At 43.7% G+C, this 16,919-nt stretch overlaps 2 protein-coding genes across 4 annotated transcripts in view; both read left to right on the top strand.

Annotated features, from left to right (window-relative positions):
• The window catches only part of LOC144246989 (IQ motif and SEC7 domain-containing protein 3-like), a 125,447-nt gene that overhangs the window by 103,300 nt on the left and 5,228 nt on the right, over positions 1 to 16,919 (top strand). For both annotated transcript variants that reach the window (XR_013340706.1, XM_077786044.1), the window contains exon 3: positions 15,778 to 15,864. Coding sequence is in view for 1 of the 2 variants with exons in the window: in XM_077786044.1 (XP_077642170.1) it covers positions 15,778 to 15,864 (87 nt within the window). In the remaining variant the exon portion in view is untranslated. The remainder of the gene's footprint in view (positions 1 to 15,777; positions 15,865 to 16,919) is intronic.
• Positions 6,732 to 16,919, top strand: part of IQSEC1 (IQ motif and Sec7 domain ArfGEF 1) — a 167,904-nt gene continuing 157,716 nt past the window's right edge. For both annotated transcript variants that reach the window (XM_021544790.3, XM_021544792.3), the window contains exon 1: positions 6,732 to 7,256. In XM_021544790.3, the coding sequence (XP_021400465.2) occupies positions 6,958 to 7,256 (299 nt within the window). In that variant the 5' untranslated portion in view covers positions 6,732 to 6,957. The remainder of the gene's footprint in view (positions 7,257 to 16,919) is intronic.

Below are 16,919 nucleotides of genomic sequence, written 5' to 3' on the forward strand. Positions count from 1 at the left end.
GCTGAGGTTTGGTTTATATTTACCCTGTGGAGAGTGAAACTGGTGTCTGTATTAATATATTGACAGATTTATTGACATCAGTTTTCTTCAGTCTTGCCTGTTTAATTAATAAAAATGATCTGCTGAACATCCAGCTAATAATTCTGGCACAAATATCCTAGCTAGTCTTGTTACTAAAATGGAATTTCAGCATTTCAGCCTCTTATTGTGGAATCTGCCATGAGTCTGATTACCAAAATAATTTAATGATCGTTAATTTGTGGTTTTTGCTTCATCTAAAATGCTTAAGCTGGATTTTATTGCAACAATTAAGAACAAAATAGTTAAAATGCCTGCACAGAAAATAAATGCAAAGGAATAATTATAAAATGCCAGCTTATTTTTATGTAGAAAAGATGAAACAAATAAATTTAATGTCAGTGCGTTATGTAAGACCCACTGAACAGCAGCTGCAGCCAGAGTTTAAAGCTAGGAATAAAATACATGATTAATGTGCACCAGGGATGTAGGAAACACTTCTGAACTTCTTTGATCCATTTGCAGCCCAGTTGGCTGCTCTTCTGGCTTGGCTAATTGTTGGGTAAATGACTTTGTCATTCTGGGTTAGGTCAGGAAAACACATGAAAGGACAGAAAGATCTACAGTGTCAGTGACACGTGGCATTCTGGGCTAGAGACTTCTCTTCCCTCTTTGCAGGGATCAGTGGTGGCACTGCCCCTTCATTCCCCGTGTTTGTGGCAGATATGGCTCCACTGAGGCCAGAGGAGGAGCAGGCATTAATTGCATCCTGCTCGTTAGGGTTTGTTCTGCTGCTGGCCCTTCTTTGGTGCTGCACCTGCATCACCTCCCAGCTGAAAGGTCCGTGCAGGAGGATCCATCCTGCATTTCGCAGCTCCATTCTCCAGAGGATGAAGGAATGCATCTCAATAAATATTTTGTACTTCTGCCATGAATAGGGGAAGAAACCTATATCTAATTAACCCAAGCAATTAAAAACCTTTCCCAGGCTTGCAAAAGCAGGGCTGCTTCCCCAGGTCCCCATTGCAGTGGGGTTTTTCAGCAGCCAGCTGCCCACTGCTCACTCAGGCCCAAAGCCCATCCTGGCTCCAGGGATTCCTGCTGCTGCTGCTGGCACTGTCTGTGTCTGAAATAGTCCAGGCCTGGGTTTTTCCTCAATATTTTGTTCTTCAGTCATGCACAAACTGTAATTTATAGACTTCCTTTGTGTTTGTTCTCCGTTCTTGGCATTTTCACGGAATCCCAGACTGGTTTGGGTTGGAAAGGACCTTAAAGCCCATCATGTTCCACCTCCTACCAGCTAGGGAACCAAGTATCCTGGACAAAGCAAATCTGTGGGATGCTTTTAAGTTTAGGACAGTTAAGGTGTTGCCCAGTGAAGGATCAGGAGTGCACTAAGGGCCTGCAGAATGTGAGAGTTTAATATTTTACCTTAAAATGTGCCGTTTTCTTAATAAAGAGATGATTCTTTCTGCAGAATGACATGCAGAGCAAAGGAGCTTGAGGAGCTTGGATGGCCAGAACAAGGCAAGACTGCACAAATGAGAGATGCCAAAAGGGATTTTGAGAGCTGTCACATAAAATTGTAACAGAGAAGTTTTTTAAGGTGATCAATTTAATACAAAGCATTTTAGCATTTTCAGTGGAAGTTTGTGTTAGGGCTGACTTAAGGCTGCAAAATTATTTGAATTTGAGTGGGAAAGACTTTTTCAAAGGCTTCCTTTTAAAAGCAGTTGTTCTGCAGGGTGAGAAGAGATATAAATACTTGTTCTCAGCCTTGTTTTAGCAGGGTTCTTAAGAGTAGCTTAAAAGGAAGTTGTTACTTGGGGCTCAAGTAGTTTAGCACGAAATAAATCGTGTTTTAATAGTAATGTCAGGGTACAAGTTGAAAAAGGATTTATTGTGGATGATAACACAGAGATTTTTCCACAACTCTAACTGCTGCCAGCATTGTTTAACACTTGCAAGGGGTTTTTTTGTGTATGATGAGAGACAGTAAAATTCATTCAGCAGCTACTGAAATTATGCTTAGCTGGGGCCTTGTTTTGGTCAAGGAGTAGGTTTAATAACTAATAATTTTCTAACTGTATTAAGGGTGAATGGAAAGTATGTAAGATACAAGATATAATAGATAAATGCATTTAGCATTTATATAAAGCTCAGAACATAACAGGGATAAAATTATTGCAGAGGAAATTCAACACCAGCAAATGTGTATCAACTCATCAGTAACAACCAAGCTGAAAATTAGAAGCAGCTTCCAGTGAAAGCTTTGGGGCATCTTGCTAAAATAAACAGTAGGAAAAAATTATTCAGAAGCTTCAGACAGAAGTACAAACGCTCATGAGGAATATTTCAAAATTTGATTGAAAATGAAAATACTGTACTCTGGCCTGAGACATTTCTGACAATTCTTCTAACAACTGTTTATTTTTGCTTTCAGCTTCAATATTTTATCAGTGCAGCAATAGGCAGGGAATGTTGCATGGAGGGGCACACACGCCTGCAGGGAGGGGAGCACGGGGCTGGATCCTTCCCATCACATTCCAAGCATCAGCATCTCTCCTGCAGCCCTTGGGGCTCTCACTCTGACTCAGACACATTTTGTGCATTAGGAGTACAAGTGCCCAGAGAAATGAGCAGTCTGTAATTACATAATTGGGGCTCAGGGGGCTGGAAGCAGCCTTTTTGAGGAGGGGCCACGTGGTTTGGATCCCTGTGGCAGCCTTGCTCCTCAGGAGCTGAACGGAACCTCCAAGGCACAGGATTCCAGGCATGGAGCCATGGAATGCTTTGGGCTGGAGGGACATTAAAGCCCATCCGGTCCCACCTCCTGCCATGGGCAGCTTTCACCAGGCCAGCTTGTGCCAAGGCACAGCTCGGTCTCAGGTAGGAGAGTGAATGTGGGGGAGTTTTTAGCCCGTAATGGAAGTTTTTCCTATAAAAATGGTCTCTCAGGGCCCACGCTTGTGTGCACACCGTGGTGGCCAGCTCTGTGTCCTGTGTGTCCACACGTGAGGGCAGCGCTCATCCAGCCAGTTTTGCTTTCTAAACTCAAAATAACAACGTCTGGGGGCTGTGCCAGGACCAGGCAGGTGAAGTTTTATTTTGGGATTAGGGAGGAGGAGCTGAGCATTAATCTTGTGTTTGAGTGGATGGTCTGAGAGCTCCTGGGCAGGGGCAGGGCTGTCTCCTTTGTCCCTGTGGCCTCACCCAGAATTTCAACCACAAGCTGCCTTTGCTCTGGTTTTCTAGAATGAATGAATAGCCAAGCCTCTTAATCCTGCAGAGACCAAGATGTTAATAATAAGCATGAAAATGCAGTAACTGATAACAAATGGCTTTGCTTTTGAGTCTGTCTCAAAACCTTGAAGAGAAATTCAGGCCCTCATTTGAAACAAACTGTGTTTGATATTACCCAGGTGTTTGTTTATTGCTCACAGCCATGGACAGAACAGGAATCTGAGCAGAGAAAACTGGGTTTTGGGGACAGCTCATTCTGTGGCTGTGCAGGTCACTGATGCTGGCAGGTTATCAGTGTTCAGAGCACTCAGAACCACTGGACATTCACTGGGACAGCCTGGCTGTGCTGAGCCCCGTGGAGCTCTTCCCAGGCACTTCCATGGGATCAGAGTCCTTGTCTTTAATACTTGTAGCTTGTACAGTGGTTAGGATAACGACTTGGGCATTTTATGTCCAGTTCTTTTCACACAGGGACATCAAGTGACTGTACAAGTGTCTTGCTGAGCTGACTTTGTAGTGCTGGCCCCGTGTCCCCAATTCTGCCCTACTTACTGCATTTTTCTGATAAAGAAAAGCCTTTTTTAAAGTTAAAAGCTAAGGCTAAACAGCCTGTGCAGTTACTAACTCTTCGCTTTGTAGTATTCAATCAATTGTGAAACATTTGAGTTCATTCTGCTAAGACACAGACGTGGGCAGACTTTATCCCACACTTACTCAGTCAGCCCAATCCCATTGTTCCAGGGGAGAGCTGAGGGAGACTGAGCTTGGCTGAGCCAGTGTTTAACAGAAATCATGCAAATGAGTCCATTTTTTTGAATAAAACTCTGGAGTTTAGGTGAGTTTAGAGCCAAATAGTTGTTTCCTCAGTTATTTTATCCAGACACATCAAACCAAAAACAAGAGCTGAATTGAAAGCTTGTCCCAAACACAAGCAACAATGCCATGGACTGAAAAGCTTCCTATTATCCTGTCCTCCTTGAACTGGATTGATTATCATCCAGGGAGCACCTCTCTGAATACCTGGTAAGTCATTCCTTACTTTTCACTTGACCTGTGCACTGTCAGACATCTGCAGAAACTGGAATTAAAGCCAAAAGAATGCACCAAGCTGCCAGGCCTGTATATTCTCTTCCTCGTGTGCTGCTGGTGATTGAGGTACTTGACGTTGCAGTGGCTTGGAAAGCTGTTTTATGGGATTCTTTATGGAATGGTGTTGTTTCTTTAGCAAGCATTTATCATTTATGTGATGTATTGGTGGCTGTGATGTGCAAGCTTAGGACACACAAGCACCTTTTGAAATTGTACTTTTCCAGTGCTGTGTATTTGGTTTTCTGCTAAAAGCAAAGCAGTATTTCAGTTATTATAAAGCTTTGCTGGAAGGCAAGATACCTTTAGGCTGTGCAGCAGAATAAAAAAACACTCACCTCAATCTGTATTCCTTTGAATTACCTTAATTTGTGCAGAAGATAATTCAGCTTTCAAGGCTGACAGGTACCTGTGACCATGTCAGTGCCTCTTGGGGTAGCATATCTGTGTTCAGGGTATGGCTGCTCCAATCCAGGCCTCCAGTGTGGCACGGGGACACTTTGCTCTGGAGCCTGGCCCGTGTCACAAGCCCATGGGGGTTGGAGTTACAGGATCAAGCTCACGGGGAAGGTTTTGGGAGCTGTACCAGCACAGATATTTGGGGATAGCCACACCAGGCTGGATTCCCTGGAGCTCGCTCTGCTGGCTGGGGCAGCACCACACCAAGTGGGAATTTATGGAGTTGCAGTTTTCTTAGGATAATCCTGCTGGAGCACCTGCTGGTGCTAGATCCAAGCCTTACAGGCCATGCATATGGGGGAATGGGCAAGTTTGGGGCCTTTGCTTCCCCTCTGATTTCTTACTGCATCCCACAGCACCAGCACATGCTGATGTGACTTGAGGGCTGTGGCTGCACTGACAATTCTACAAATTACCATCAAATTTACTTTTGTAAACCAAAGTGCACCTCTGCTAGACAGAGCCATGGAATCAGGGAGGGGCTTGGGTTGGAAGGGACCTTAAAATCACCATGTTTCACCCTCTGCCATGGCAGGGACACCTCCCACTGTCCCAGGCTTCTCCAAGCCCTGTCCAGCCTGGCCTTGGGCACTGCCAGGGATCCAGGGGCAGCCACAGCTGCTCTGGGCACCTGTGCCAGGGCCTGCCCACCCTCCCAGGGAACAATTCCTTCCTAATATCCATCCCTGCCTACTGTCTGTCAGAGTGAAGCATTCCCCTTTGTCCTGTTGCTCCAGGCCCTTTAAAATCGTTCCATCTTCCTTGTTGGCTCCTTCAGGTACAGCAAGGCTGCAATTAGGTCACCCTAGTTCATTTGCAAATTGATTTGGACCAAAGATCTCCTGCCTCCCTGCCTCCCCCATTTTTTATTTTTATTTTTAAAGTTTTGCAGCATCTTTGGCAATTCCTGCTCCCCTTGAGCCCTGGGAGCTGTGTAGGTGCATCAGTAGGACTTGGCTGCCCGCTGCCCCCTGTCCCTCTGGAATTGGGACAACTGGCCACGGAGCTGATCACTTGACCATGGCAAATGAACTGCCCTCGTCAGTGTGCTCTGGTGTATATTTAGCTTAATAATGTGAGCAGATGGTCATTACATTGATTCATGAAGGAAGGGAGGAAGCTTGGCTTGGGAGCATCAAGGCTGAGTGCTGAGCATCGGAGCTGGGCAGGATGCAGGGCAGGGGAGGAGCAAAGCACATTCTTGTACTCTGTGGGGTCTGTTGGTTTGCTTTTCTCTTTTACAAAGTACCACCAAATAAAATCAACTAGGAGTGACTCATCTGGCCTGTAGAAATGATCATTTCCCTGGACAGGAGGCTTGTGGAACACAAGCAGGATGGTGCTGAAGTGTTTGCACCTCTGGTGTTGCTAAAAGGGGGGAAGATGGGGAGGCAGTTGCCTGTAGAGTTATGAAACTTCTCACTCTGCTGTTGCTGTTAAAGATGACAGCTCTCCTGCAGGGAAAAGGTAACACTGGAGTAATAATTCTTCCGTTTTTTTGTTTTTTTTTTTTTTTTTTGTTTTTTTTTTTTTTTTTTTTTTGCAAAGAGCAACTTTGTTTAAATTTCTTCCCATTTAGTAGGATTTAACTAGAGATTCACGCAAGAAGCTAATTGTATAAAATATTCAGCCACTCTCCTCATTAGCCAAACTGGGAAGTTCACAAATCCCCAGCCTGCAGCAGCTCTCAGGAACAGCTTGATTTGCTTCTTAGTTCTGCAATTTTCACAGGAGAAATGCTGTATACAGAGGAATATCCTCTTGAGCAAGAGCCTAATCTCATGTTTAGGTTGCTGTTTCTCCTGGTTGCTGATTAGCTTTGCTGTCTTATTAGTTTATGTCATAGTATGTGCCTATAAATTGACTTTGCAGTGAGGAGGGAATACGTTCGTCTTCACAGATGCTGCTGTTTCCATGGAGATAAAAGGACCAATGGCCTTTTCTTGGTTTGGACTGTACTACAGTGAGCAGGCAGAGATGGTGCATTCGAAAATGCAACATTTGGTGCTTTGATATTTCTGTCTAAATAGCAAATGAGAAAGCATATTGTTCCTTCTTGGTGATGAAGTTGAATAATAAATACAGCTTTGGGACTTTTTCTGGAAGCAGAAAGCGAGCCCACCAGGAATGTGAGGACAGCGTGGCTGGTTTATGCTTGCTACACCTCCTCTCTGGGAAAAACCTTTTGGCTTTGCAAAATATAACCCTGTAGAGCCTTTGGGTTTATCTGATGCAGTGTTTGATGCTGGTTACATCACCAGCTTACTTATCGGTGATGTTCCACCGTGGCTGAGCCTGAATGAGCATGCAAAAGCTCTGAATGTGATTTTTTTTTTTTTTACTTTATTTTTTTTCTTGAGAAAGAGCTTTTCTACCTCAGATTACGTGAAAGAAAATATAAATTCCAAGGCCACCCCTCACTCAAGGATGGCTTGCAGAAGGTGTTATTTGTGAGTACCTTTTCCTTCTTCATCTGTCGTCACGTCTCTGATTTCTCTGTTGAGGATTCCAGAAGTGGGAGTAGTGATCAGTTTATTGTTGGGTAGGTTTCTTTCCACGAACCATTTTTAGGGTGTTACCTTTTTTGGCAGATGAATGCTCTGTATATTAGACGTGTTTAGATGATGATGATTGTGCATATGAGCATTTAAAAATACAGCGTAATAAAGTGAGTAGTCTGTGTTTAGCAAGAAAAAAAAAAGAGGAAACTCTTCACTTTGCATCCAAGCAGCAATGCAGGGTGCTAGGAATTTTGTCTGTGATGAGTCAAGGATCTCTCTTCCATTTTGTTGGAATGCTTTGTCATATTAAAGTGCAATCTGTCTTTTCAGTACAGAAATGCAAACAGCAGGACGTGCAGTGCAGCCTTGAGCAGCGTCATATCGAGAGGGCAAAATTCCCTGTGGTTCTGTTGGTACCTTTATGCTGCTCAAAACATAAAGGTGCATTAATGAATTATTATTCCCTGCAGTTTCTGGAGGGTTAAGGTCAGACACAGGAGCTGATTCTCTGGGGGCTGAGGAGCCCCTGGTGGGAGCTGAGCCCATGGCTTGGGGCTCAGAACTTGGGAGGACCCTGCTGGTGCTGGGATGGATGGAACACACAGGTGGTTTGCTCCAAAATGGGCACAAACCAGGCAGGAATGGATGGAACACACAGGGTTTGCTCCAAAATGGGCACAGACAGGCAGGGATGGGCCCTTGATTTGTCCTCACTCCCAGTCCAGGGGCTTGGAGTGGCTGTACCTCTGTTTGCAGTTCTGAACCCTGGTTAACCATCTGCTCCCTTTAGGGTTAAATTTGGGGTTTCCAGAGGATCCTGCATGAAACACATGCACTTATCATCCCCGGCCTTTTCCAGTTATTTTAGCAGTGCCTCTTAGTGCCCTGATTTGAGTAAATCTGCTTCATGTTCAGCAGCACCATCCACACACAGGCAGAGTAAATAAAACCATTCAAAACCAGACTCCTCAAATACAGTAACAGAAGAATATTAGTATCTGTCTTAAAGTTTTCTTTAGCTTTTTGTGTTGTGCTGAAGGTGTGGATGGTTAAGTTGAAATGTTTTAAAATCAAAATAAATGTGTAGCCTTTTTATAGGAAGTTGAAATAAGTAAACTTGGAGAACAGGTTGCAGCCTTTCAGGTATGCATGGATCAGCTTGAAGCATCCTGCTGTTTGTTCATCCATAGAATAGTTCTGGTTGTGTTGGACTCCATTTTAATTTGGGTCCTGGGATTTGGGGATTCTGTAACTCTCAGCAGGGTATGAGTTTCACAGAGTGCTTACCATGTGGGGGTAAGGGATATTTAATCCCTGTATGTTGCTGTCTTTCACAGTGAGGTTGCAGTCTAATTTACAGACCCATCTTGTGCAGGATTTTCCTGTTTTACTGCTTACACCTTTGGTATCTTCTACCCACCTCAGCACGTTGCTGTAGAAAACAAGATGTGGATTCTGGCTCCTGCTATAATTCTGTGCTTTAACTCCCATGTAAGAGAGCTGATGCTGATTGTTGGAAAGAGGAAAATGTAAGCTGGGAATTTTTTTAAGAACTTACTCTTAAGAACACATGTAAATAGAAAATCTTCATGTTCTTTAAAACTAATGGGTTTGCGATACTGAAAATGTATATTAAACTGTTATACACCAGTTCTTCAATGCTTGAGTAAGATCTTTACCATTGAAAGTATCTTTTTTAAGATAAAAATATCTTTTCATCCTAAAGTGTAGAAAGGCTGATTGTTGCTGTTCTAAGAAAAGCTGAACAACAGTGTCACACTACTTGGATTAGTGAAAGCAGTTTTTTCAGCTGCTGCACTGAATAGAACATATGTCACTGGAGCATTGTTTTAAGTAACAGGATTTGCCTTGCTGTAAATCTCTCATGCTGTATCTGGGTAATTTCATTCTTTGTACTTTGCTATTTTGCCTCTTTCATCAGCTGCAAATCCAATATGTATACTGGCACTGCTCAGCTTTGAGTTTGCTGTGGTTATTGCTCTGTGAGATTATAAATGTGGCTGTGTTCTGTAATGGGAGTTGTAGTTTCTTGAGGATTTCTGGGACCTGATTTAATGATGTGGGACATACAGAAAAGATGTGGTGAATATATCCACTCTGATTTAATATAAAAGATATTTTCCTTCTCTCATGTCTCTTTGTTCTTAATTTCTGGGTTTGGACTGTCTGGGGTTTTTTCTACAGATTTTGACAGCTCCCAGTAAGCACAACTGACACAAATCCATCGTACCAGTTCTGTGAATTATTCTACATCACCCTGCACCATAGATGGGGTTCTAGTTAAGACTTAAAAGGATTTTTTTCTAATTACAAGCATCTACATATTAATAGTCTTAATTAAATTCAGCCTAGTTCCAGCTAACCCAGGGTTGGAGCAAACTGTGCAGGGATGCAGAAGGATCCCTCCTGCCTGTTTGTGTAGGCTGGTACTGCATTTTCATGAAATCAAAAAAAGTTTATAATAATTATTTATAATTCTCTGTAATGGTAATAAGTGTTGTGTTCTAGGATGGGACAAAATAATGGCAGTTCCTTGTTTAGTATGCTGGGCCTGTCGTGGTTCCATTCTCCCAGGAGATGATAATTATTTACAGGCCCTTTGATGGAGGAGAGGTCAGTGAGAGTGTGCCTGATGATTCCATTGAAAAATCCAGCTGTGGGCACTTGAGTTGGGAATACACAAAGGGAAGCATTATTCCAGACAAGAACTCCCAGTCTGCATTTCTGCTGCACTGTGTACAAATGCTGCTATTTAATCATTCTGACGACAACCAGATTTGATGAATTCTGGAACAAAATTCAGTGGTCTGTACTCTGGACTGTGTGTGCTGCTCGTTTGGAACTGCAGCTTTTACTGAGCATCCTTGTAGCTGGTGAAAACATCTTTCATTCCTGTGAAGAGGAAATGTAGTTCTAGAATGCTTTCAGCCAAGTTCTGACTATTGCATGGAAGGAGGGAGATGGCAGCAGAGCAGCTCTGCAGCATATGGCTGTGCTGGTTGTGATGTGTGGGGGAGTTCTTTGACTCTCACTCTGTGCAGAGTAATTACACTGGTGCTTACCTGCCAGGAGCTGTCCTGTTGCCTCCCTGGGATCTGGTGCCCAAAGAGCCACCTTGGGCTCTTTGAGAGCAAATCAAAGCTTTGCTCAAAGAGCAATCCCAGGCACATTCCCATCGTGCCCAGGGAATGAAGCGAGCTGTGGTTCTCCTGCAGTGTGTGGTGGTCTCTGCTGTGAACTGGAAGGTTTTTATGGATGCAACCATACAAGCAATGGCAGCATTTAATGCTGTGGGGTCGCCATCCAAAAGACTGTGTGCTAGGAAATTAATTAATAATAAAACACTGTGAAAAAAACATAATATTGTCTGTGTGCCACCACAGCCTCTCTGTGATGTGCTTAGCTGCAGAGTGCTGGACCTGCAGTGGGGTGAAATGTTTAGGAAAAAAGAGAAGTGCTGCTTCAAAAGCCAAAATCATACTGCCCTGTGTATTTTGGGTAAAGAACAGTAGGAATTTGTCCTTGGAAATGGGAATGTGTTGTGTGCTGAATCACCTTGACGTGGCCACAGCCACAGACAGCTGCAGTCAAACTTGGGCTGGGACAATGGGAGCTGCCATGAAAAGCTTCCTGCTGCTTTCCAAAATGTGTCCTGTGGCCTGGGTCAGGGTTTTCATTCTGGAAGCCCTTCTAGCAGCTTAATAAATGTGTTAATTAGCAAGCATTTAGCTGGAGTTATGTGAGTCGCTATTATTATGACTTTTACTGTTCATCACCTCTTTGGGTACCCTTTGATTACATTTCAAATGTTGTTCCTCATGAAAGTAATGGTTGGATTTATTAAACAAGAACAGAACAGGCTTTATTAGTTTCTAACTATAGTATTTTCTAATCTCAGCTGTTGCCATAACACTGGATGGACATGAGAAAGAAAATTTCAACTTGTAAAATAATGTTACTCTTCAACAGGCTAAAACACTGGGAAATGTAACTATTCCTTTTAATAGATCCAATCAAACAAACCATTCTTGGCTACCTCAGCTGACAGGGAGTGAATGGGCTGAAAGAGGGGATGGATTTGTCTGCCCCTCCTGCTGTTCCCAAGCTGATTTGAGAAGGATGGGTGCACACAGGTAACCAGGATGGCAGCCTGTGCTGGGATTATTTTTTCCACATACTCATTGCAACATGCACTTTATGGAAAAATGTGCCAGAAGAAAGGGAAGAATCCTGGCAGATGGAGGGGAACAGATTGTTGTTCCAGACCAGAGGAGGAACAGTGAATGAAGTCGTGGCGCTGGGAGAGGGCAGCAGCAGAGGGCAGGGAAGGCACTGAGCAGCTCCTTTCATCAGCCACTCATTAACTCCAGAAAGGCTCCTCCAGCTGTGCTCCTGCTCCCATTGCCTTCAGTCTCAGGCTTTCTGTTTGGAAGCTCTCATAAGAAGAAGCTCTCACACAGTTATGGTTCCATAATTGTGCTGAAAATTGAGCAGCAGCAGAATAAGCAAGGGTGGGTGGATGTCCTGTGCCACCATGGTGTCCTGTGCAGGGAGAGGGGACGAGCTGCCTCCAGGCTGCCAATCCTGCCAGGAGCATCTGCTGGCTCTGAGCACATTGGGAGAGCACAGGATAACTTGTTAGAGCAAAAGCAATTCCAGGTTAATGGCGTCGTGTTCTGTTCTCCTGGCTTGTTTAAAAACCAATATTGAGAAAATTGTCTGCTGAGTTTGGCAGGCTTGTTGGGGATTGCAAGAGAAAATGGAAGAAAAAATAAAAATAGTTGTGGCTTTATGTGATGACCAGTAATCGATTTCTTTTTATTTGTACATCTGAGCAGGGCTCTAAAAGCGGCCGATTAAAAAGAATTGTCATTTCTGGTTGCTGATGGACAGGAGAGTGCTGTTAAAATGAGTGGATCCTGATGGCAAACAGAACGGAATTTACAGAGGGGTGAGAAGCACAGCCACAGCTGCCTGGGGTTTCTCCTGTTCTGTGGGGGAAGGAAATGTCAGGGGTTTGGGTCAGGTTTGGCTCTGGTTTTACTGACTCATCTGCTCTGCCAAGAACCTCGTGCAGGGATTCACGAGGGGAGAGCTGGAAGGAACTTGGCCTGGAAGTGGGAAATGGCCAAACTTCCATGTGCACTGGGATGTTCAGCAATGGGCCAGAAACTGAAATTACCAGCAGCAGCATTTGTCAGCTCAGTCATTTGTCTTGTGTTGGTGCTGAAGTACCTGTGTTCTCTCTGTAATCCTAAATCATCCTTTGAAGAACAGCAGCTACAGATGTGGAAACTAATCTTCACAGGGCTGAGTATCTGCGAGACTGTGAACAGGAGAAGTGATTAATTCTCCTCCAAATGATTGAAATGGATTTCTTCTGATGTCCTTAGGTGTTAAAAATTAGTAAATTAATTCTAGCTTGAATACAAACTTGTGTTGAAGGCTGATTGCAACATATAGCTATGAAGTTTCAAATACAATTAAAACTCCAACCAAAAACAAAAAGGGGGGGGGGGGATTGGAGCCATAGACATTCTCTGGTATATTGTAGAAGGGTAAATGATTGCAAGTGCTGTTTTGGCAGGTGATTGAAGGCACAAAATGCCACATATGAATCTTAAGTTGCATGTGCAGATTTACCCATTGCTTTGGGTAGAATTAGTGTTAGTCAGGAGCTGCAAAGCCTGAGCCCCATCACTGTCAGGCTGACGTGAGTCACTGAGATCTGGAGGAGCCCAGAGTTCAGCTGTTCTGAGTGTCAAAGCTGGGAGCAGAGCCCAGACCTCGTGTTCCCTGTGTCTGTGGTGGGACAGGGGTCCTGCCTGAGGTGCAGCTGCTGTGTTGGACACAGGAGCTGGTAGCTGCAGCTGAGCCCTGTCACCCGTGTCACCTGCAGCAGTGCAGGGACCTCGGGACCTCTGCAGCCTGAACTCGGGGCAGGGCAGCTCCTGACCCCAGTGCTGTGCCACAGGTGTGCACAGACCAGAGCAAGAGCACTGGGAGAGCTTCCTTCTGTGAATATTTACCAGTGGGGAATTCGGGAAGGAATTTGAGGCAGGATCTGTGAGCTGTTTTTGATGCTGTGGTTTATTTTCTTATCTTCTGCATAGGCAGGAAGGGTGAGTTCAGCTCCCATTGTTACAGCACGGTTCAGAAGGGCATAAGACCCTTAGTTACATGACCTTTTAAGGAATTATTGACTAATATAACACTACTAAAAAAGATACTTATGTTTTTTACCCAATCCTTAAATATTTCATCTTATAGACCCATACTACAATATAAACTTTCTCAACCAATCATGTTTTAGTACACAAACCTACAGTACTGCATTCTAATCTCCTTATTTATCTCAGTAACTACTTTATTTTTTCCATATCTTAAACTCTAAAACTCTAAACTTTCCTTTGCTTGACGTATCTCTACTTTTAAACTATAAATCCACGTTCTCACTTCTAACACCTAAGTTTAGAAACCTTTTCCAAGGTCTCAAATAAAATCCTGTGTTTCATTCTAAACTTTAGTTTACAAACCCAAAATTCTATGAGTTCATCACATTTCAGATTCCAACATCTTCTTCACTGTTCTTTTGGAGCCCGGGAAGGTCAGAGTAGGACAGGTTCAGGGAGCCTTGAGGGCAGAATGGTTTTGGAAGAGCCAGGAGCAAGCTCTGCTCAAAAAGCTTTGTTGAGCAGAGGCGAAGCCAGAGGGATTCCTTCGTATTCTTGAATATTTCACTGGTTAATTCTCTGAAGAACGAGACATCTGTGTGGAAAATGAACAGTGGTAGGAATGGAATCTGGAATACTCTCCTACTGATTTCCTCCATTTCCTTCTTTTGCTTCTGCTGGAAAATCCAGGTATCCCAAGGCAGGAGCAGGTTCCTCTGTGTGAGACTCGAGCCCTGCACTCACAGCACTGAGTGGAGCAGCTGGTGTGGAAAGCTGTGTGCTTTTCCTGACAGAAAATCCAGCTTTGGCATGTCCTGGCTGCTCTGATATGGCCCATCAGTGTTTCCAGTGGTGTTCTCCATCTTTGTTTTGAACTTTTTGTCTTCCCAAGTGGTTTGGAGCTGCCCCATAGGTACCTGTGAGGTGTCAGCAGGGTACGTCCCATGCTGGGGAGGTGTCTTGTGGATTGAGCTGCATCTCCAAAAGCTCAAGTACTTTACAGGAGTTAGCACCTTTAAACAGAAAATCCAACTGATCCTGGCCATGCAGTTGCTGACACAGTGCTGGCAGCAGGAATCAGAACAGGCTGACCTTGTCTTTTTTCCTAAGGATTAGTAACTTACTCCTTCCTGAACAAAGCCTGACTTCTTTTTGCTTAACCACTCTGTTTGATCTCGTAAGAAAGTAACCTCACAGGATTCACTTTAAGCCTCAGGGATGCAGAAGAATCAAAATCAATCTTCTGAGACTTCTGTCAAAACACCAAGAGAAAGATGGGGGGGGTTAAAAAGTGCATTTGTGTATACACACACACCCTCTGCTAACTGTCAGGTTGGATCCTCACAAATTAAATGAGGATTTTCAATTTAACGGCTTCCTCTTCCACTCAAAGAGCTGGGAGATATTGATTATTTTTTTATGATTTCCTAGAAGAATGCTGTGTCCTGAGAAATCTGATTAGGTGGATTTATTATGGGGGACTTGCTGTGCTGAGCCTTGTTTAATGTTTCCTGGCACAAACACCAGGAAGGCAGGGATGAGTGCTGTGTGGAGCTTAAAGATTTTCCAAGCTTTCCTTCAGAGGTGGCCCCTTGTCTGGTTTTGTTTTAGTGAAGGAATACCAATCTATTGATTTGAGGTGCAGAAGCTCTTTGTGCTGTAAAGGATTTTTTTTATTTCTTTCTGTGCTTTGAACAAATGAACAAATTGGAACAATTAAACTGCTATTGCACAGGTCTGAATATTGCTTAAAACACAGGTGAAACTTGGGTTCTTTCACATGTTCAGGTGGCTTATTTTGCAATATGTTTGTCATTGCTGGGCTTAAAGAAAGCTTTGTGTCCATGTCCATTGCATAGTCCCTCATTCAGAGCACTGTGCATTAATTCCATGAACAGAGAACAGCCTGACTGGTGCAGAGTAAGAAGAAGAAGCCCAAAGCTTCATTTCCATGGGGATTTTACCCCTCAGTGTTTCTAGTTTTGCCTTCCTTCCGCCTGGCAAGGCAATCCCCCAGCCTTAAACTGGCGTTTGACCTTAATCCTGCCACCAACCTTTGATTGACTCTTTCCTGCAGCAGCTCCTCCTCATTTTGGTGTGTGCATTTCAAAGCTGGGACTGTTGCCCCGTGTCCCCCCGGGATCCAGAATTGGCAGCTGTGCCTCAAATTTCAGTCACCGTCCTTGTGAGTTGCCAACATTCCTGTCAGCACTGCCTCCCCCTCCAGAGCCCCTCTCTCAACAGCTGGTGGTTTGACTTTGTGTTTTTCCTTGTAGGTCTTTAAATACTCTGCACCAGTTTTGCTGTCCAGCTCCATTGTACCATTCCCAGCTAGCTGTCCCTGCCACACACTCAGAGTACAGGTAAGAGTAGACATGCTCCACCCCTGCTGCTCTTTGGAGAGGGAGCTCCAAATGTTGCCATTTGACACCAGACAAGCAATAGTTGCCTAAGTTTTAAAAGGAAAAAAATAATAATAATATTGGAATAAATATCCAATATTTTTGATGTGTTGTAGGGTAGCTGTGAATAGAACCATCCCTGCAGTGAGTCCTTCTCTCAGGCACTCTGGAATAACTGTAAAATGAGTGTCATGTGCTTTAAGAGGCACATCCCCCTGGGCTTGCAAAGGCAAGGAGAAGGGAGGTGCAGGCTTAGCTCTCACATGACAAATAATGAAATATTTATATTATTTATGGAGGATATTGAGGTTGTTCTGAGCAACACTTTTTTTCACCCCTGCCTATTCTGTGCCAGTAGCTGAGGAATTCATCCATGTGTTTAAACCTCCTGAAGGTTAAAGGCATGGACCTGCCCAGGGCTCAGCACTGCCGTGGATTTGAGTGAAACAAGGGTGTTTAAAACACATCCAGGTCCTCAATGCCAAGCAGAGTCTGCCCTGAATACATCAAAAATACATGTTTTCCAGCTCTTAGTGCTTCTTTTAACATAGATGCCTTTACTATCTATGTGCTCTCTTTGATCCAATGTGGAGAGCAGCAATTACATCCCATAGTACTATTTGTTGTCAATGCCAGTGTTTATTGTAACATCTTAGAGAAGCATCAGAGGGCAGCTAATCTAAATCACTGGAAATGTGAAAACTGTTAAAAAACTGTGCATGCCATGGAAAATATTGTCTTGAATTTTTACTTCTGCTATTAGCAATCGACTTAGTGATAATTGCCAGCTCATGAATAATATTATTATCAAAATATTGGAAGCCTGGTGCTGAAAAATCACGGGTAATAAGGAAAGACAAAAGCAAACAAAGAATCCTAAATCTGTAAATGCATAAACATATTTCTGGTTTGAATATTTCATCCCCTAGTTACCTCTAACCATGCATGCTTGGATTCACCCTGTTGGCTTGTGTTGCAGCATCTGTCTGTGTTTGGTTTTTTTCTCCCATCAGAGC

This window comes from Lonchura striata, chromosome 12, assembly GCF_046129695.1.
Source record: "Lonchura striata isolate bLonStr1 chromosome 12, bLonStr1.mat, whole genome shotgun sequence".
NCBI classification, from domain to species: Eukaryota; Metazoa; Chordata; class Aves; order Passeriformes; family Estrildidae; genus Lonchura; species Lonchura striata.